This window comes from Pan troglodytes, chromosome 13 (assembly GCF_028858775.2).
Source record: "Pan troglodytes isolate AG18354 chromosome 13, NHGRI_mPanTro3-v2.0_pri, whole genome shotgun sequence".
Classification (NCBI taxonomy): Eukaryota; Metazoa; Chordata; class Mammalia; order Primates; family Hominidae; genus Pan; species Pan troglodytes.
Window position 1 is genome coordinate 114027918 of NC_072411.2, and position 22652 is coordinate 114050569.

At 33.3% G+C, this 22652-nt stretch overlaps 1 protein-coding gene across 8 annotated transcripts in view; it reads right to left on the reverse strand.

The window, feature by feature from the left end:
- The window catches only part of ERBB4 (erb-b2 receptor tyrosine kinase 4), a 1163457-nt gene that overhangs the window by 410471 nt on the left and 730334 nt on the right, over window positions 1-22652 (reverse strand). For all 8 annotated transcript variants that reach the window (XM_001146866.7, XM_516067.8, XM_003309455.6 and 5 more), the window contains exon 4: window positions 2763-2897. In XM_001146866.7, the coding sequence (XP_001146866.3) occupies window positions 2763-2897 (135 nt within the window). The remainder of the gene's footprint in view (window positions 1-2762; window positions 2898-22652) is intronic.

Sequence of the window (22652 nt, forward strand, 5' to 3'; positions counted from 1 at the left end):
GCTAATTTTTTGTATTTTTAGTAGAGTCGGGGTTTCATTGTGTTAGCCAGGATGGTCTCGCTCTCCTGATCGCGTGATCCGCCCACCTCAGTCTTCCAAAGTGCTTGGATTACAGGCGTGAGCCACCGCGCCCAGCCGCACAGACGTTTTTAAGTTTAATATCGTCCCATTTGTCTATTTTAGCTTTTGCTGTTGGTGTTTCTGGTGTTATATCCACGAATTTATTGCTCAACCTAGGGTCATAAAGCTTTCCCCCTATATTTTCTGCCAAGACTTTTATAGTTTTAAGTCTTATGCTTAGGTCTGTAATTTGCTTTTGAGTTAATTTTTGAACATGGCATATGATGAGGCCCAAGTTCAATCTTTTGCACATGGATATCTAGTTTTCCCAACATCATTTGTTGAAGAGACTTCCCTTTAAAATATATTATTTATGCCTATCACTGCTTGAAAATGATATTAGATATTAATCCTACTGCTAATATTTTTAATTTAATGTATGAATAAGCGTATTACTATATTAGGTATCTGTTTCTTAAGCATTTTGATAAATGTATCTCAACCTAACTTATTTTCCTTGTAATCCATTGTAATTTATTTTATGTATTTATTGATTGCTATGCATTCATGAATTAAAGTATTTGTTTTGTGCTCATTTTTTCTTCTAAAAATATTATGAGAAGAGGTCAATGGGCTTCACCAGGATGCTACAGTGTCCATTGCCTCAAAAAATATTAAAAATTCAGAGTTTGTTTTAGTAATTTAGACAGATGAAGTCTTGAACTAGGGCGATCACAATAATAAATATGTAAAATCAAGAAATGGGCAAAGATCAGGATGACTCGGTGATTAACTCCCAAGAGCCAAGTGAAAGTAAAGATAATAATGATCCCCCAAATTTTTAACTTGGTTGAGTGATTGGTTGGTGGTATGTAGTTCTAGGGAGTCATCAACCTAGAGGTTGCATTTAAAACCCTGAGAGTGTCTGAGATTACCCCTGGGGAGAAGACAGAGAAATAAATTGACTAAAGATAAAACCATAATAGTCAAAAAACAGTCAATTCATTATTAATAGCTATGGTGTCATGCAGTACATATAATGTGTCAGCAAATAAAACTACTATGTAAATAATAAAACTTTGGCAATCAATTGGTAGTTAATTTGTAAAAGACCGTTGGTTATGACTCTACTCTGCATTTATAATTTTTGCACCTGCAATTATTTACATGCAAAAAACAATACAGCCACAGTTGCCTAATTATAGGCACAACCATCCAAATTTGTCTTCAAAAAGAATAGCACAAAGAGACACCATCTGTGAAAGTGCAGCAAACCCCTCAGACCTTTCCTGCTCCAAATTCTGTAAGGCTGGTGGGCACACTTCCCTTTTGGCTTCTGTCTCAGGCTCTATTCTTGCACGATCTTATTCATGCATTACAGACCAGTCAGTCTGATAAGCTGAGAGTCAGCAGGCCTTTCCTTTTACCCAACCAATATCCACACCTCCCCACCACTACCCTGCCAATATAATATGTGCAATAGCATGGGCAGACTGAAAACAGAAGCCATTTCTGAAACACATCATTTGTCTTGTTAATGTGAAAAGATTCCATTTTTCTCACATGTAATTTTACAAAGTAGGCAACGTGAATACCATAAAGGGAAAATCCCATACAAATTTCTGCTCAAAGGTGACAAGAAAATTATGTTACTCTACTTTTTACATAAAGTTTTAGCCATTTATTAAAAACACAGCTGTCAGTTTTGATCAAATACATTCATATTTCCCATTATATTATTAGGGCCATGATGAAATTTAATAATTGTCCCTTGGAGTTTGATTTTTCACAAAAATGTCATAACACAATCAGTAATATAGCAAATAATTATTGAACTGTGTTGAGACAGTTATGATTTCAGGTGGGAAATATATAATAGATGAGAAATATAAAACCCAGGTTAACACTTGATGAAAATTCTGTTTTCATACAAATGTCAGTAATAATAAATGTGGGGATAACATAGCCTGCTTTATGAAAATGAAACAGATACCAGACAGAATAATTTTCAAAGGTTTAAATCATGGTTCAAATATTACTTGCTTATTATTAAATCATATTAAACACTTTAAATCTGATAAATTCTTTGTGGTAGAAAGAATACACATTTTTAAGAATGAGAAATTCAGTAGTTTATTCGATTAATGACTAAAATCAGACTGTAACATGTTTCTTCTATATGAAATCTATATTTCTCCATTCCATACATGTTTGAAATTATCATAAAGTATGACCACGAAGGCTTCAGGGGCAAATGAAGGCTTAAGAATTCTGCAATGTTCACTAGTTTTTACTTTCTTATTGAAAAAATTATAGTGAATAGGAAGGTACATTTTTGTTCTACTACCTTTGTCTCAATGGTATATGGGTCACAGAGACTTGAAGCAATAGTTAGATACCAGCCTTAAGTTTGTGGATTGTGGAACACACATTTGTACATTGGAAGTATGATAAAGTAATTTAAATTAAGCAAAGAGGAACATGTTAACAAAATGAGAATTTGTGAAGAGGAAACATGATTCCCAAAAGAGAATTAGCTGGAAGTAAAAGGTTGATCAGCCATTTGTTCTGTCATATATAACTGAACATTTCAATGAATGCAATCAAAGTTCAAAATATTAGTAATGACATAATAAGCATAACTCATTCATCGCCACATAGGGTAGAACATTTTGATAAATTAAAAGAATAATTCTACTTACATCCTGAACTACCATTTGTTGACACGAGAGTCAAGTTGGAAGGCCATGGGTTCCGAACAATATCTTGCCAATGAATGGTGTCTGCGTAACAAAGGAATTTGTTCTGGTCTACATAGACTCCACCATTTAGGATTTCTGTATTAAAAAACAAATAAACAAATTTTTTTGTCAAACTGCTTGTTGATGAAAAGGTAATCAACAAAAAATGATTTGCTCTTAACTATTTTCAATGTTAAATTAGAGTCATGTTGCTAATAGCCAAGATATCTTTTAAAATATCTTTCAATGAATCATATACATTGATTACAGGAATTCGAAAAGATTAAAAATTACAAAAGTGAAAAACAACCACTCATATTGGTACACTCTGAGAGTAACACTCCTAACATTTTGGTATAAATGTTACAGTCTTTTATCTGTTTTCTTCCCTGGAATTGAAATAATATTTTATATAATATTTTATAATCTGCTTGTTTAGTTTAATATTATGTAGTGAGTACTTAATGGTAATTACTACTCCGTATTTTAATGAGAACAGGATATGTCATAGTATAAGTTAAATGGTAATTATTTAACCAATCCTCTCTTGTTGGTAATTTAACTTATTTATCTCTCATTGGTCTTTACAACAAATTTCCACACATGACATTCCAAGGTCATAGAGTGTGGATAGTTCTAAGATTTTTGGTATCAATTGTCAAATTATCCTTAGAGAGATTGTTTCAGTCAAGGTGACATTGACTGCAGTCAGTAGGTAAGTAATTAGCACAAAGTGGAAGCTAAAATTAATGCCTCAATCACAAAAATGTTGTCATCTCAAATGAAATCGATAAGATTGCCAATTATTCTTAACAACACAAAGCAATGTATAACAAATCCTGTGGTTCATTGAAGTAAGGATATGGCTGTGGGATAACATGCACTAAAGCCAATTTGTACTTGATTCTTTATTTCACAACACTGGCCTTGATTAGCTAATTTGTCCTCCACAAACAATGACTGACCACAGAAATGGATTCTCTTTCGGATAGCTTTAAGTTATCCAGGAAAATAAAAACTGAAATATATCCTCTGAAAATATTATTCTTATTATTTGAAGAAATTAGCTAGAAATACACATAGCACCTTCCGGCCCAATATGTACCGCATTTCCCCCTCCTGTTCAATACAAAAGCAATTTAAGAGAAATCATGCATCAGTCCATAAAGTGTTCAACTACAATTAATCAAAACCCAATCAACAGTTTATAGAGATAGGGGATTTCTTTTTTCACATAAGAAACCTGTAGGAGGCAGTTGCAGATATTAGTTCAGCTGTTCGCAGTGCCCACTATCTGTTCTGCCATCCTCAGTGTGTCAGTTTTATTCATTTCAGGCACAAGATGGCTGCTACATCTAAAAACTAAACTGTAGTCTTTCTGAATTGCAGGCAGGATGAAGTCACAAGAGCAAGCAAGAGACTTCCTCCTAGTGAAGCTGTGACTTTTTATTTGAGAAGAAATGCTCTCCTTGAGGATTATGTCTGCATTTAATTGGCCAGAACAATATCCCATGGTTATCCCTACCGCAAGAGAGATTGAATAAGTAACTATTGAGGTGGAAATATTGCTACTGGGATAAAACCCAGACCAGCAGGAGTGTTAGTGAGGAAGAAGAGGGACATGGATATTGGGAAGGCAACCGACACCATCTCCCACGGTAGCCTTGAGAAATTCATCCCTCTTGTGTGGAACCCCAAGCTAAATTTGTAGGACTCATCTTCAACTGAAGAGAGATAAATGAAAGGAACATGTCACACCACAAGAGGGTTATTTGTGGACTGGTGGTCACATCCCAAGTGCCTTACTGCATTGCATGTACGAAACCCTCCAGATTAGTTTTGATATTGTAGTTCTTTCTACATTTAAAATCACTCCCATTTTCATCATCAGTCATTTCACTGACTATTGGTTCCATTTTCTCGGTGAGGAAAAAAAAAGAAAAGAAATTAGATCATCTTTCTACTTCTAAAACCCAGTTCATTATTTTTTATGACCTAACCATACAACCTTCATCAAAGCAGAAGGGAGATGTAAGACGTAAGAAAGATTGTGAAATGGATTTCTACATTAATGTTTGGCATTAAGTTTTTATCTACAAAATGTGACGATTTCATACTAATAGCTTTCTCATGAGACATTAGGTGATGCTCTTCTGCTCTAGGAATAATTTTCCATTAGGTGACAAAGAAAGGAGATTTTGACTGCTATCCAGGAAATAAAGGTTATTTTTCAGTCTACATTTAGAAAAGTTCTACTTAAAAAAAAAAAAAGTGAAAAGGTAATAGCTCAAACATTGCAGAAAGAGTGTATATTTTTCAGGAGTCACATTGTATTTCAAATAGTTCATACAAAGGAACACAGTATCCATCTCCAACTTCCTATCTAAAATTTTTCAAATAGAATCAGATTATATTATACTGAATAATAGTCTTATCAAATCTGTTTCTTCAACAGTATTAATCTGCTATGAATGTTGACATTTGTTTCTTAGAAATAGTCTGTTCGAGAGCTTGGCTTATACTTGGAAAAGGGATTTAGAAAGGAGACAATAATAAATCCAGCATAATCTTACACGTTAACATTTCAAATTAAGACACATGATCAATCCAGATGATACTTTTATCATTCCTAATTCAAAACTCAGCATCTGCTAGAAATTCTGGTCAGGAGGATTTATAAATGTTTAGCAATTAATGATGGGTAGTTTATTTATTTATTGTTTTCCTTGAAAATATTCTTTTTTCCTTTATGTTTGGTATACACCCTATTCTGCTGTTGAATGTCAAAGCCTCACAATCAGAGAATGTAGAATTTCATTGACACTTATAGGACAGTTTTAATGTACAATCTTACACTTTCTTTTGATTAATTTGATTACCTAAATATGTGTCAGAAAGTAATGTTATAATGGCATTTACATATATTCTTAAAGTTTTCATTGATTTTGTAACTTTACATTTTTAAAATATGAATTTGACATATTTTTGTGAGAAAATATACTCAGGTAGGTTTATTTCTGTATTAAAAAAATTCTAGAGAATAGATACTAACCTGTAAGAAAGTTCTTAGAGATACAAATTATTTACTTGTTAGAAGGAATGCCTAATGTTTCTGTCTTCGTTGACTACAGAGGCTTGACCGCATTTTTTAGATAAGAAAGAGGGACAAGGATTAGGAAAAGAGAAAAGTTTGTTTAGATGTTTATCTAATAAGAGTACAAAAATGTCTGGCTATATTTAGATCTTGTGGTGACACACAAGAATAACAAAGTTTTCCACAAGTTTTATCAAAGATTTTACAAAGGAATCACCTGTGTTACACCAACCAACAGTTTCCCTCCCACTAACATGAAATAAAGTAACAAATAAATGTTAAGAAAGATAGGCAAAGGAGGCACACATTTAATTGATACTCAAAGAAAGATGCAAAGTGTCTGGATGAGTGCAGAAACTAAAATAAAAATGTTGAATGCGTAAATGAGCTCAAAGTATCTCATTTCATTTTATTTTACTTCCACTGCAGAAAATTATCAGAGTAAATTGAGAGAGACACAGATAGATTCTTGGTCATTGAATCAATTGATAGAAAAAAGCTGCTATGAGTTTTCTTATCATATTATACACAAATATTTCTGGCAAGTTCACAAAACAGAACTGTCTCTTTTTAATAAATGTCATGGTTAAATATAGTAAGATATATTAGACATGACATCGATGAAAAAAGTATCATTTCATTGCTGAAAATTTCCAGTAAACACTTAAATATGTTTGTGTCTCAAACGTTTCCGACTAGATTAATGCATGCAAGTCGAGTAAAAGATGTCATGAATCTTTTTGTATTTAGAGTAAATTGTAATCTACACTATTTTCCAATATCTTGAATTTAACTTATATGTAGCATAGTATTTGTAACTGAAATATAATTAGACTAAGCCCGATGAAGGTAAGAAATGTTTTTCAGTGCTGTATCTATAGCATCAAACCTAGAGCAACAGTCACTCCATGAATAATTGTTAGATTTAATTGTGTATGGAAAAAAAGTACCATGGAATTTGCAATCAACATTTATAAGGTAACTTCTATTGTAGCTCCTAATTTTAAATTATATTCTGACCAAATCAAAGTAAGAATGAAAGTTATCTTTTCCCATAAACACTCTATAGGTTATCTTGACTGGTCCTATGTTTCATAAAGTATGAAGCTGTTTCTGTTTTATTCAAAACCATATCTCCAGTTTCTAGTATTATGCAAGGCTCAAGGTGATACACAATAAATATTTGATTAATTGAAATATCTATACAGAATATCTTGAATTTAAGAAAAAATATATATATAATTCTGTGGTTAGAGAAAGCCGAAAGGAAAATAGCATTTATTATATAAAATGCATATAACTGATAATATACAATATTACTGCAGACAATACATTTGATATTTATAAGGCATTTTTATTCCCTAACCTATTTTGTACACAAAACTCAATTATTAGTTACCAGGTGAATAATGATGATCTTTAGCTATCCCATACAGACCAAATTTCTCTAAGCCTGTGCAAATCACCTTGCATATGCTACAGAGAAGCCTAAATTTTCTTGTATTGAACTGTAAGTCTACCTCACATTGTCCTTACATTTTTCAGAAAGGTATAAACTGCCAATATGACATTTGAAAAAGGACAGAAAGTATTTGTATCTTTGTCATTCACTCCACAAAGGTTAACCATTGGACCATGTCTTTCCTTGATTTCCATTTTCATGAGTCTAATAAATAAGGAAATGTTTGTGTTATTTAAATAACTTCTTTTGTATTCTTCATTTCTTGTCAAATGCTAGTTACTGCAGTGAATTTGGGGATGAGTGCCCATTAACAGAATCATTGACCTTCTGCATATATATTATCTCCAAAACTATGGTAAAATACTGAATAATAGCTTTTTTTCTCTGCCCTGTATGAAATGACCTAATTGTGATGTAACATCCCTGCTGAAAATACAGATTAATATGACCTCTTTACTAGGTTTAAGAAATTTACAAAATTGCATGGACCCCATGCACAATTTGTAACTATTTTGTAAATAAGATTGAATATCTTTCTCTTTTTCCAAAATAAAGATTATAATTTTAAATGCAGTTACACTATATTTCACTTTAGTCTATATGATCGATATTATCAGTGAACATTTTAATTCTACTCAAAATCTACCAACCATATGATATAAGAAGGATCTAATAAACAGGAATGAAATATTTAACCTCTATCCCTGATTGTATATCTAAGTATCTTGTTTTGCAGGGGTGCATCTACAGGTCAACCTTAGAATTAAAATGATAATCAAAATAATAAACATTAGAAATATTGCACTTATCTAATCACAATAGGCGCATTTAAATAATGCATATGTCAGACTTATACTATCTATCTAAGTCAAAGGGCAGAATCAAGAATCAAAATCCAAGGCAGCAAAACCCATTTTCAAGATGAAGCCACAGAAAGCAGTTACAAGACTTCCTCAGACATAAAGCAATGTATCTTTCTCACTGTCATCACCTTAAGCCACACAAGTCTGTTGGCAGATAATGATACAAAAGTAATATAGCTCACATCATCCACCTATGATACTTAATACATGATCTCTGGAATGGACTTGGTCCAGAGATTCCTGTATCTTTCCCAAACCCAGACCTTTCAGCTGGGAGCACAATGAACTGCTGCTACCCCACTGGGTCAGCCCTCAAGGTTCATTATTAATAAGCTGAGACTCTAAAGGCTAATGAGAACCGGGTGCTTGAGGAGACAATGGCTCATTCATCATCAATCAAGCTTTGAAGTTTTTATACAGATGATTTAAGGAGAGTTGAAGTGTGCAAAATTGAAATGTCACATTTGTATTGGGAGCGGGTAGAGGGTGATAATGTAAATGAGTGATGTAACCTTCTATATTTCAGCTCGATGATCAGAGTCAAAAGCTCATGGATGCAGATACCAAATGTTTTTCCATCAGAGTATAGCAATTTCAAGATGAAGTTATTAGATCCACTGGCTGAAAATCAGCTTAAGATAGAAAATAATATCTTGATTTCAACTGAATGAAGCTCAGTAATGCTTGTTGCAATGTTCTAACTTATTAATACATACTTCAGTATCCACTACAATTCTTAGCTTTCATTATGTTTCAGTTTTGAGTTCTAGCTCCTCTGAGAGATTTGCTATGACCACCTAGTTCTTAGAGTTCCCCCTTCCTCTAACTCCTGTAACACTGATTACCCGAGCCACTTATCTGACATAGAGCAAATGCTACCTTACCTTCTTATATATTCTTTTGTGTATTTGCCTTGTCTCCCCTATCTTATTGGAGGTCCCTCAAGGATTAGAACTATGATGTACACCTCTTTGTGTCCCTAGTGCCAAAGAAAGTGTCAAGCGCATAGTAGAATTTCAAATGTTTTTGATGATTATGATAATGATAACATCCATAGAACATGACCAACTTTTGTAAAAAATTATTACTTGCTTAGTGATAGCATAATGTTAGTGATATGCACTAGATATTTACATTATAAATCCCATAAAATATTGAATACATTTATTTTGATCTTAATATATTCTGTCTGTCCTAATATTAAGAAAGTAGTAATCCACTTAAACTCATTGATATTCCCTGGAAAAAATTAAAACTATATTTTATCTTGTAACAGTACTCAAATTATGAATATAGGATTTCCTTCTCAAATTGTCTTATTATATAATCCCATACGTGTGTCAACGTCTAACTTTTTTCTAATAATTTTCCCCAGATTTGTATTCTCCCTGTGTTTTCTTATTTCTGTTAAAATCAACATAAATGCTGTAAAAGTCACATAGACTCAAAGTTTGAAATTTATTACTATTTCCTTTATTTCTATATTTAACCATTTATGGTGCTCTAAAGAAAATTTCTCATAGTGTCTCTTTTTATATCCACAACGGCTACTTAATTCAGGTTCTATCATCTCATACCAGATTTAACTTCTTTCCTGTAATCTATTCTCCCCACAAATCCATCTTGCATATTAAAGTCATAATATATGCTATATTATAAAGAGATAGATAATATACTCTAGGTAGGTGGAGAGAGACAGGTGGTAGGGGAGAGAAATCCTGCTCTATCACGGCTTTGAATTGTAAAGGCAATAATACTGAATCTAGTTGACTGGATAAAATAAAGCTCATAATCTAGTTTTGTTTCAACAAAGCAAAGGTGGGCCTTGTCCACCTTTATGAAGCTGAGTTTTCTCAATTCTGTGATGGGTTTATTGTACTCACAGTATCTGTCGCATAGTTGCTTCTATTATAATTTTAAATTGCTAATTATTTAAATAGTGGTTACTTCTTGGTATGAGCAAGGAATATGCTTCTTTTGAGTATTCATACTAACATTGCTTTAATCAGTATTAGATTAGGTTGTAGTTTAAAGAGTATAGACATTTTTTTCTTCTATATAAAAATCTGGCTAGGTTATTTAAGGCTATTATATAAAAATCCACAATCATCAGGGAGCCCCATTCTATTTTGTTCTTGTTTCTCTACCATCTTCAATACAAGAGGAGTTTCCAACTGGCAAAATCCACGCAAAAGATGGAGAAAATCATGAAGGACAAAAGAAAAGAGGAAGAGTACATGTATTTTAATGAAAATTCCTGCAAATTGCCACAGCACAATTATACTTGTATCTCGTTGGTCAGAATGAAGTCAACGAGCCACAGCTAGGTGCATGGAAGGAAGGGAATTAAAGTATTCATTCTGGGTGATCATATGAGTAGCTAAACTTTATATACTATTTAAAATTTAGAAAGTGGTAATAGGTATTGGTGACAACTAGCAGTCTCTGTTATAGTGACTCAAAAGAAACCTCGCATCTTCTGGATATTTATAAAACATAAATCTTGTGACCTGAACAAATGTAAAGCTTTTTAAGAAACTTTTTAATTGAATTATAATATACACACATAGATGTGCATTATCATATTCAATTAACTTTTACAAACTGAACACACTTATGTAACCAGCACTCAGATCAAGAGCTTGAGCCATACCAACACCACAGCAGCCTTCCTCATACTTTCCACCTCATGTCACTCTATCAGAACCCTGATCCTGACTTTGAGCAAGATAATGTGTGCTTATTTTTGTATTTTACGTATACAGAACCATACCATATGTATTCTCTTGTGTCTGGCTCCTTTTGCTCGACATTATGTTTGTGAAATTCATCTATATTGTTTATTTCCATTGTTGTGTGGTATTCCATGGTTTGTCAATTCTGCATTGATGGGCATTTGGATACTTTCCACATTTAGGCTATTATAAATAACTGCTGCTATGCACTTCCTAGAAAATGCCTTTAGATGATTATATGTACACATTTATGTTGCGTGTATACCTAGAAGTAGTACTGCTGGGTCATAGTGATAATCACTTTTTATTTAACCAATTTAACTTATTTATATGCCCATTAGTAGTATATGAGAAATCTAGTTGCTTCTTGACCTTGTCAAGTCTTGATTATTAGTTTGTTTTGTTGTATTTCATTGTAGTCACTCTTATTGGTGTATAGTGGTATTATTTTAATTTGCACTTCCCTAGTGACTATTGAAGTTGACCTTCTTAAATACTATCTTTAAAGAGTAATTTTTAAAGGCAAGAGATTTATTTCTGTTTACTCCAAGAAAGGTCTTACTATGTGTAAAACATTTACAAAGCACTGTTAAAAACCTGATCTTTAAGTTATTGGCAAACAATTTAGTAAAATAATTTATCAGGTGTAACCCTCATAACTTATTTTTGTTGTTATTGTTAAGAGATCTGGTTCAATGTTTTGAAAATGACACTTTAAAATGTCTTAGAAAAAATTAAAACTACATTAATAATTATAAAGAGTAAAATACGATTTCTGGAAGACGGATGGGAAAATTCACAGTAGGTGATTATCTCTCTGATAACAGACAAACACAACCAAAGGTATATAAAAAGGATGAGAAATTTAATGTCTTCTTGCTATTAAAATAGAACACTCTTTTATATAAAGCTCACATATTTTTATTCCTGTATCCACCAGAAAGCCCTCATTACAGACAACAATCCTCTTAAATAACTGTTCCAAGTTTCCAGAAAATGTAATTGCTTCAGTAGAACAAATCAGTAGAGTTCAATGTTTTCATTACCAATAAGGGGACAGTCATATTAGTACTCAGAAATGATTTGTCCCTTTTATTTACAGGATTTAATACAATAAGCCTGGGGATATACTGCAAGGTCACTTTCAAATATCTCACCCACTATATTAGTTTGTATAGTTTTAATAACTCTTCTCACAATGTGTGATTTCTACACTATTTCTTTTTTAGAATACTTCAAAAAAGTATGATTTTTCTTGATGACAGTAATAATAAATAATATTGCTATGTATGTTTGTTGCTGGCATGTTAAGACTTGCAAATAAAAGATAAAGCAAGAGAAAGAATAATGATTTACTCTTGTAAGATGATTATATGATTTTCAAATATGTCAAGATTTTTTAAAGGCTATATTTGAGAATATTAAAAATATAAATAAGTGATTTGGGGGCTAGAAGTCTCAGCTAAAATGCCTAGAATGTTAATTTTAAAAATAACACATAAAGACAACAATTTACAAAATAAGAAATTAAAGAAGGAGTCATAAAATAAGATTGCAAGCAAGCCATACTGGAAGATTATTTTAAAAGCCACAACACGAAGGTCCAAATTAATTTTCTTTTAAAATGAAGTTTAAATCTGGAGAAAATCAGGAAGGAATAATTGAATAACAGTAATCATCATTTTATAAAGCACTGGTTGTCAAAATACGAAATATCAGGTACTGTGGCAAAATAGAAAGAAATGGCTTTTTAGATTGCTTTGTACACAGTTTCAAATTAGTATACAGTAACTACAATAAAATGGACAAATTTTAAGCTCTATGTTTTACATATACATGTATACAATATTTGTACATCTGTATCAAGCAGCCGCCACCCAGATAAAGACACAGCATATCTCTATCACTCCAGAAAATTTTCCCTGCTTTGTTCCAGTCAATACTGCATAGAAGTCAGCATAGAAAGTCAGCCACTATGCTGACTTCTACCACAACAAATTAGTTTTGGCTCTTTATTAAATTCATAGAAATAGAATCACACAATATGTATCTTATTCCTTTTTCTTATCTTCTTTCCCTGAAAATAATGTTTTTGAGATTTATTTATGCTGTTGCTTTAATTCATAGGCTGTTCATTTTTATTGTTCCGTATTATTCCAGTCTATGAATATACCACAATTTGTTTATACATTAGTTCACTTTTTAACCATAGATTTGGCACTTTTACTAGGTGGTTGCAGGCAAATTACTTCACGTTTCTTTTCTACCATCTACAAAATTGGAATAATAATCTTTACTTTGTTGGGTTACAATGAGAAATACAGATAATGTATACAAAACTCCAGTTACGTACTAGGTGTTCAAAAGGTACTAGCTATTTCAAAATAAATTAATAATATAGTTCAGGAGCTTTATCTAAACTATTTTAAAACCTAGGTACATTTGTCAAAGTACAGGTTTTGGGGGAGAAATGATGACCAAATGAAAACCTTTGAGAGATACATGAAATCCCCATTAAGTTTGGTGCCTAGCATAACAATTTTAGAGATAGATATATTGAGCTAAAATATTATTAAATGTCTTACTAAAGTTAGTTAATTAAAAAATCGGGTTTCTCTGTATTTCATAAGTTAAATTCTTCCTAAGAACAAGATCATAAATTCTATAACTTACTATCTCTCTCACACTGAAGTATCTTAGATATCTGGTTGAGTTAACCCTTTAGTAATTTCCTGTCATTTCTCTAACTATATTCTGTGACAGCATTTACAGCTGCTAGATTTCCCTCTGTTTGGATCAGGTTGGTGCATAGTTCATAGGTCACAAAACCTCCCTCACAATCTCCAGGTGGCCTTTACCTCTGCTGTCACTACCACTGTGCTTCAAATAAATTAGCATAAATTCCAAAGTCGTGTACAAGAGAGCTGAGCTCTTTTCTTCCAGGCCAAGGGTCTGGAATTTTTATAGTAGAATAATGAATTAATTCAAAAACACAATATTCTATGGTCCCCACCACCACCCAATCATTTTCTCCACTGTAAAAATTATTTTCATATTGTCACATCTGAGGTCATAAGAGAATAGCCTCCATTATAGCTCTGTAATGTGTATTATCATGTCTTCTAAATTACATAAAGGAACATCTTTTATTTTAGAATGTTTCTGCTTTCATAGGGTAAATAAATATTTTAAAATCTTTGCGGATCTTTGTCTGCTTCTTGAGGCTAGACATAAAGAAAAATTCTAACATGTCTAACAATGCCAGATGGTTTAGTCAACTCAAGATGCCAACATTCAAGAAGGGAAAACTATTGAGAAGTTGATATCTGCAGGGGACTGGGTAACCATGACTCTGCCATAGAGCAACAGCCTTTCGGGAAGGGAATTATCAAAAAGTATGAGATAATTTTTGTAGTTATCCTCCCCAAATCTCAGTTCTCTTCTCTATAAAATGGTGATAACTCATAGTGCCACGTTCATGAGGCAACTGAAAGGAGAAAATGAGTTATCATATGTATGTGTTGACCACAGTGTCTGCCATGTAACACATGTTCAGTTGATGTACTATTATTATTATTGAGGGAAAGATAAGAAGAGTTCTCTGATCAGCAGATTTCTTCTATCCTGCTTGGTGATTTTTCTCCATTTCCTGTCATAAATACCCTTTTCAGAGAGAGCTAAAACCAGGGCAAGACTACTAGGCCACGTTAAAATTCATGGGTTTGTGCATTTGCTCATTTAAAAAAAATATTTTAACCCACTTTTATGAGTTTCACATGCCCTTTTTGGAGCACATTATGCTTCTGGACACCCATAAAATTATTCACAATCACTAAATACAGAACTTTCCTTTTTAAGGGTGGGATTTCTGTACCCCAAAGGCATAGCAAGTGAGACACACAATGATGAAGCAAGTTGCCAAATGCCTCATGCATAGTTGGGGATCAGACTAGGATTCCAAAATCTGTCTGCTTGGCTCCAAAGCCCATTGTTAGCCACCTCACTGTACACTCTTCATAAATGCTGCCATTGTGTGAATACTTATAATGCAGTATTTCTCTTAATCCTTACAGAAATCCTATGAGGTAATTATTACTAATCTCATTTTACAGATGAAAAAACTGAGGTTTAGAGAGCTAAATAACTGGTAAGAGTTCGAAAGAACCATGATTCCAACTTAGTCTGATGGCTGAGTTGGCTTTTAAATTTTTAGTCTGTGTTCTCCCCACTGTAGAAAGGAAAGAGTGAGTAATCTAAATGGAAAAAAAAACAAAACAAAACAGTTTAAGCAGAGATGAGGCACAACTTTATCTTATGTAATCTACTTCTAAGTATAATTAAGAACTCACAGTAATTTCCCTGAAGTCCTTATTGAAAATATTTTATGGAGTTGAAAGGTAAAATTGTGCTTTTAAGGGATCTTTTCTACATGAAAAACTGTGCGTTAAAAAAAAAAAAAAAAAAAAAAAAAAAAACCTCTTGGCTCTGGTAGATGTCTGGACCATATCCCAACCTCATCTCTTGAGGTGCGTTTCTTTTGCCTCTGTCAAAAGTAGATGCAGAGGAAAAGGCAGCACAATAAAAAACTTCAAGAATTCAGCCCACTTAAGGAAAAGCCCTTCAATTTGGTAAAAAAATAGAAAATAAAAAAGTGAATTAAAAGAAAGCCAATTTTATTATTGTCAAGTACTGTGGGAACTCTATGCTTAGTGTTTGAAAGCTCTGCTTTAATGAATAGGGTAAAATGATTTTAATTACCATATCCAAACTCATAAACTTATAAAGAATTTATCTCTATGTGCTTTATAGCTGTATTTCTAAAAATATAAAATTGATATTCAAATGTGTAGGGCATTCAGTTCTTCTAACCGAATTCCATTCCCCTTATAATTTATTTCCTATTATTTGTTGAGTAATTCACATTAAGAAAGCAAAAGTGCAAAATATTTACATTATTAATTCAAATAAATGAAAATGTATTTAAACGTTAAGCTTAATATTCTAATCACTGTAAAGGTAAATTGGATTCATATGATGGGGAAAAAAAGGGAATCCAAAATTAAAACATGTGGTTAAATGTAGCCTTATCACAGTATCTTTTGTTAGGTGAACTTACTGGATTAAATACCGCTCAATATCATACGAGAACTGAAATATCTTCTTGAAATATATATTTTTTAAATCATCTTTTTTCTTTGCTTGATATAGTTAAAAATATTCATCTTTAGACATGCCTATTAGCTAACTTTTATTTAAAATAGTGAAAAAAGGAAGCTGATTTTATTTGTGAGTTTGGGATATTTTCTTTATTTTATGTACATTAATTTCATAAATGTGCTGAGTTAAAAGGTAATACAATATATTGTACACAGAAGAGTTTTTATTCTAGCACAAACAAAAGGATATGTTCACTTCTAAAGATATAATTATCTTTAAAAGTAGAAAGTTCTTAACTAAAACTTTCTCAGATATAAAGTAAAATAAGAGAAAATATTTTTAGAAGTTTCATGAAACTAAACATTTATTTGTGAATTTAAAAAGATTTAAACTGGACTTTACAGAAGAGAATAATACAAAGAGTATCTTGTATACATTCATGTTCTACGCCTAATTTATTTTTGTAGGGCATGTGTTTATATAGTTATATCATATTTGAAAGAATCTTACATAGAAAATTAAGCTCTGGTGATAATCTCTAGTTCATGCTACCTAGCTGAGATGCAAGGGTGACAAAAAGGAACACTAATCAGATTAGCATAAAACTGGAATACAGGCCGGGCACAGTGGCTCACGCCTGTAATCCCTGCACTTTGGGAGGCCGAGGCGGGCGGATCACGAGGTCAGGAGATCGAGACCATCCTGGCTAACACGGTGAAAACCCGTCTCTACTAAAAATACAAAAAATTAGCCGGGTGCGGTGGCGGGCACCTGTAGTCCCAGCTACTCGGGAGGCTGAGGCAGGAGAATGGCAGAAACTCGGGAGGCGGAGCTTGCAGTGAGCCGAGATAGCGCCGCTGCAGTACGGCCTGGGCGAAAGAGCGAGACTCAGTCTCCAAAAAAAAACAAAAAACAAAAAACAAACAAAAAAAAAAACCACACAAAAAACTGAAATACAGGTAGTGGGAATGCTAATAAGAGTACCAATAGTGTCCTCAGTTCTAATTTCACCATTGTCACATACATATCTTTCCTTACAATTAATGACATCACAAGAACATTATTTACTAAAAAGCTATAATATTTTGAGAACTTAACTGTTAGGTTCTCTATTCTCATTTTACTTTGAAGTTCAGAACAATTAGCTGGCAACAAACATCTTGAAGAATTGTTGCAAACCAGATGCTAAACCTAAGCCTTCTAAAAGTATCTGTGTGCTGACATGTGGAAAAGAGAATGATGATTTATTAATAAATACCGGAAATACATTTTTGAAATAAAAATATGTTTAAAATGTTGTTTCATTTGTAATTGTTTAATATTTTATTTTCTCCAGAGCTTCAAGAGTTATAATCTAAATTGCAACTGAAGGAAGCTTAAGCTAGCTGATATGCACCTAGCTATTTCCCCGCTTCAAAGCCTACAGAACCATCTGCTTGTTGGCAGGTGTAATTAATTAGCTAAGTGGAGAAGACGCTCCCTTTTAGAGTGAATAGGAGGAGAGGAGGGAGAACTCTGTGAAAGCCTAATCCTAGGCAGACCCATCAGCTGGGTGCCTCTGGGCAAATTTCCGATGCTGAAAACTCATTGAATTTAATGGTTCTTAATTTCACAAGATTTCTAATTACAGCTAGGATAATAAGATGCGATCCAAAAGTTGAAAAAAAGTTGGCACATTTTCAAGGAAAATCCTTTCACACAATGTAGACATCCTAAAGTGTAGAAGTTCATTTATTTACACATTTTCCACTTATTCCCTCAACTTTGCTAATAAGCAATTTTGAATCTATTTGGCTGACAGGTGGCAAATGCCTATTAATAATAGTAAAATGTGTCATGCTAAATTTTGTATCTAATCCAACATTGCTTTTCAGAATAGTCAAAGAAAAGTCCATCCAAGCTACATTATTATTCATTTTCAATAGATTTTAAAAGGACTACATTCTAAGAATAGAAATGGGGGAAATATAACACTAAGACCATAAAACTTCCTATAATTTTATCAGTATAGATTATATTAGATTATCACCAAAGAGTCCAGAAGATAATAAACTCTACAACACTTCCTTCTTTTAAACACTCTGTCAGAAACAAAATTCCCTCTTAAACATCTCCTGGTATTTGGTTTTAATGGGTAAGGTGAGACAGGTATAAGGAATAGAGTGAGTAGAACTATGGCAAACTGGAAAGCACCTGTCACAACTAAAAGAGCACTGACTGCTCAGCCCCAGAAGATGTTACTAAGAGACAATGTGAACTCAGGGTTGCCAGAGGTTGGTTTTATTCAGAGGGGCCAGAAATGCAGAATTTATCAGTAAATTCCCTCAAATTTTAAACACTCTTCTATGCAAAGCACGTCTGTAGATTATAGTCTTTGAGACAGCAGTTTACCACATCTGGTTTATTGAATAATTGTATCTGTGAACTCCTCAATAATGAGCAAGCTCTTACTACATCAATAACCAGATTGAGATATGCTCTCATGGAACTAGTCTTCACAGCTCCTCTACCTATTGATAAAGAATGGAAAGGGAAAGGGAGGCAGTTATATAGTTCATGAGAGAGTAAAGAAAAGTGCAGAAGCCCCTACTGTTACATGAACAGTAGAGACCAGAAGGCACTGAATTCCATAAGACTTCTTCATACTTCTTGTCATCATTTGTTGCACTGGAGTAGAATAAGCGTCTGGCTATCTAATGATTCTTGGAATGTGTGCTGCAGACATGTCACCCCAGAATATCACACTTCCACTGCTGAAGTCACGTGTAAATTTTGAATAGGAAAGGCTTACATGTCATCTGGAAGATAAAATCCAATAACTGGCTGTCATGTTAGCATGGACCTGTTTATAGGATTAACATAATAACATAAAAAATCTAAAGATTAGAGGGACTGGAAGGTTAAATTATAATTTAGAAAAAGGAAGCAAATGTAGAAAAAGGTTGCAGTCAGAGATATGTTCCCAAGTTTTGTTAGTCCTGCATTAATCACTCAGGTGAGACTATATACTTGATCCTTGGGAGTAGAGGTGGAATAGGAGAAAGGAAATTTTCAACCTGTATATTTCATAATGCTGAATGGTCTTCTACTTGTTCTTTGGAAACAAATGAATTGAGTGACTTTCAGCTCTCCTACCACTGAATCCAATAGGCCAATACAATTCCAAAAAAGTCTTTCCAATAGTCAGAATTTCAAAAGACAAATTATCTCAGGAATTGACATCAGTCAACTAGTATGCTCTCAGCCAGAAGCTGGGTGCAGGGAAAATTATGGCTGCCCATTGTGCGGTTTTTTAATGCTCTATAAACACTCCAGGTAATACCAAAAGACTTATGGGAATCAAATTGGAGTCTAAAGTTGATTTCTTTTCTGTATTCAGTACACAGGAATTTAAAGAGACCTGGGCTCTTTCCCTTAGCTCCATCTCTCAGGATTTCTGGCAGTGTAGCCTTCCTTCTTTAACTGTCCATTTTAGAGGAACATGGTTAGAGTGAATCCTTCTAAATGAGCTCTTCATCCCTAATAGTGAGTGTTCTTTCTACTTCTGAGCAGAGGTTACAGCTCTTTCAAAATATTCTTTTTTTTTTTTTTTTGAGATGGTGTGTTGCTCTGTCACCCAGGCTGGAGTGCAATGGCATGATCTTGGCTCACTGCAACCTCCATCTCAAAGGTTCAAGTGATTCTTCTGCCTTAGCTTATCCAGTAACTAGGATTACAGGCACCTGCCACCACGCTCAGCTAAATTTGTATTTTTGGTAGAGACAGGGTTTCACCATGTTGGCCAGGCTTGTCTCAAACTCCTGACTTCAAGTGACCCATCCGCCTGTGCCTCCTAAAGTGCTAAAGTGCTGGGATTACAGGTGTGAGCCACTGTGCCTGGCCCTTTTAAAAAGATTCTATTCAACTCCTCCATGCCATAGGCTGGAAGTTGGTCTGTGACCCACAAATCCTTTTTTGTTTTCTTTGAGTATGGAGAAGAGTTGGGTGAGAACAAGAATCTGTCTGATCAAATATCCGAGGGTAATGATAGTTTCTGGAAAGGAAATCAGTGGAGAAAAATAATATAAAAGGGTGTTAAAAGTCAAAGAAAGAAATCACAGAGTATGAGCATAGAAAAATCTAAATAGAACAAGGAGAGATGTATTTATTTAAAATATTTTACCTATGTATTACTTCCATTGATTTGTCCTAAGTCTTTCAAGAGATGGGTGGCCTCTTCGCCAAACCATGTCATCTCTTGCCAGAAAACAGCACTGTGTCTCTTTGCTTATTCTCTTGCCTCTAAACAATTAATTTGTCACAGTCAGTCAATGTGGTCTTTTCAAAACCAAAATTAAATTGTTATAAGATGAACGACAAGGGTGGAACCAATACCAAAAATAGATAATCCAGAAGCTAGTATCTATGTCAAGATATATCTAGTTCATATTCACAGATAATTTGAGAAAAAAATACAAAAAAAATTCTATTCTATATGAAAGAATAATCAATGAAGAAACAAGTATTCTTGAAAATTGCAAATGTCATATCTGATAAAATATTTAATAAATATAATATTTAACAAAATTGAAGAAGTCTCCTAGAAAGTAGAGAAAAAAGAGAAATATAAAGAAGAAAAAGAAAATAAAAGAAATAAAGGATACATCCAGGAAGTCAAGCATTACAAGTTATAGAGAGAAGAAAGAACATATAGAAGAATAAATTATCAATAAATTGAGGCAAATAATTTCCCTTAAGTTTTATCGAGCCTAATAATTTCCCATAATTATGCAGAAAAAGATTTTAAAACAAAACATAATAAATGCCTAGATGTGTATATTTAAAATTTCAGAATCTTAAAAAATAATGTAAAATCCTACAAAAGAATAGGACAGGGATATAAGAAAGGCAGAGACAGCTAGAATGAGAATGAGAGACCAAGAAGAGAGAGACAGCAGGGATCAAAATCACATCAGACTTCTCAACAGGGACACCGTGTGAAAAGTAGTAACTTCAAATACTAAGTGAAATTCTTTTTAACTTAGAATTCTAAACCCAGTCGCCATTAATCAAACCATCACTAAATTATGAGTATAGAAGGAGACATTTTGATATTCAAGAACCCAGTAAATTTACCCTTCACCATTTTTTAAGGAATATTTTAAAGATACCCTTCAAGAAAATAAGGGAGCACAGCAAGATAGTGAAAAATAGGTGATGCAGGATCCAGCCCAGGAAGTAAGTAAAGAGAAGTATCACAATGCAACAGAAATGTACAGAAAATAATACAGATTGGTGACATAAAACTGAGAGGCCAAAGAAGGTAGTCTCCAGGGAAAAGGGGGACTGATATAATGCATCATAGGAAATCTGACAATAATTGGACTATAACAAAAACATGTAGTGTAAGAAAATGAAAGCCAAGTGGAAACATCAAGAAAAAACAAGCAAACTGCACAAGGAAATAAACATAATCATAGTACATTCTTCCCTCTGCTATGATTTTTTAAAAGTTGCATGAATGTAAAAATCACAATAATGTAAGTATAATGCATATTGATTTTCAACTTTTAGACAAAGATAGTATCTTTTAACAATATCTTTTAAAGATACTTTTAAAGATAGTATCTTTAAACTATATTGTTTAAAAGATAGTATCTTTTACACAATAAAACTGTCAAGATTGATAATATATTCTGTTCAATAGATGCCTTAAATGATAAATCAAGAAATAATTAATTATATTTTAAATATATTCAGAGATATGTTAATAATCATCAGAAACAGCTTAATGAGCTAGAGAGTAGACAAAACAGGAGACTGTTGATTTTTTTTTAAATTATACTTTAAGTTCTAGGGTACATGTGCACAACGTGCAGGTTTGTTACATAGGTATACATGTACCATGTTGGTTTGCTGCACCCATTAACTCGTCATTTACATTAGGTATTTCTCCTAATGCTATCCCTTCCCCTGGCCCCCACCCCACGACAGGCCCCTGGGTGTGACGTTTCCTGCGCTATGCCCAAGTGTTCTCATTGTTCAGTTCCCACCTATGATTGAGAACACGCGGTGTTTGGTTTTCTGTCCTTGTGATAGTTTGCTCAGGATGATGGTTTCTAGCTTCATCCATGTCCCTACAAAGGACGTGAACTCATCCCCTTTTATGGCTGCACAGTATTCCATGGTGTATATGTGCCACATTTTCTTAATCCAATCTATCATTGATGGATATTTGGGTTGGTTCCAATTCTTTGCTATTGTGAATAGTGCCACAATAAACATACATGTGCATGTGTCTTTACAGTAGCACGATGTATAATCCTTTGGGTATATATCCAATAATGGGATTGTTGGGTCAAATGGTATTTCTAGTTCTAGATCCTTGAGGAACAATGGTTGAACTAGTTTACACTCCCACCAATGGTGTGAAAGAGTTCCTATTTCTTCAAATCCTCTCCAGCATCTGTTGTTTCCTGACTTTTTAATGATCGCCATTCTAACTGGTGTGAGATGGTATCTCATTGTGGTTTTGATTTGCATTTCTCTGATGGCCAGTGA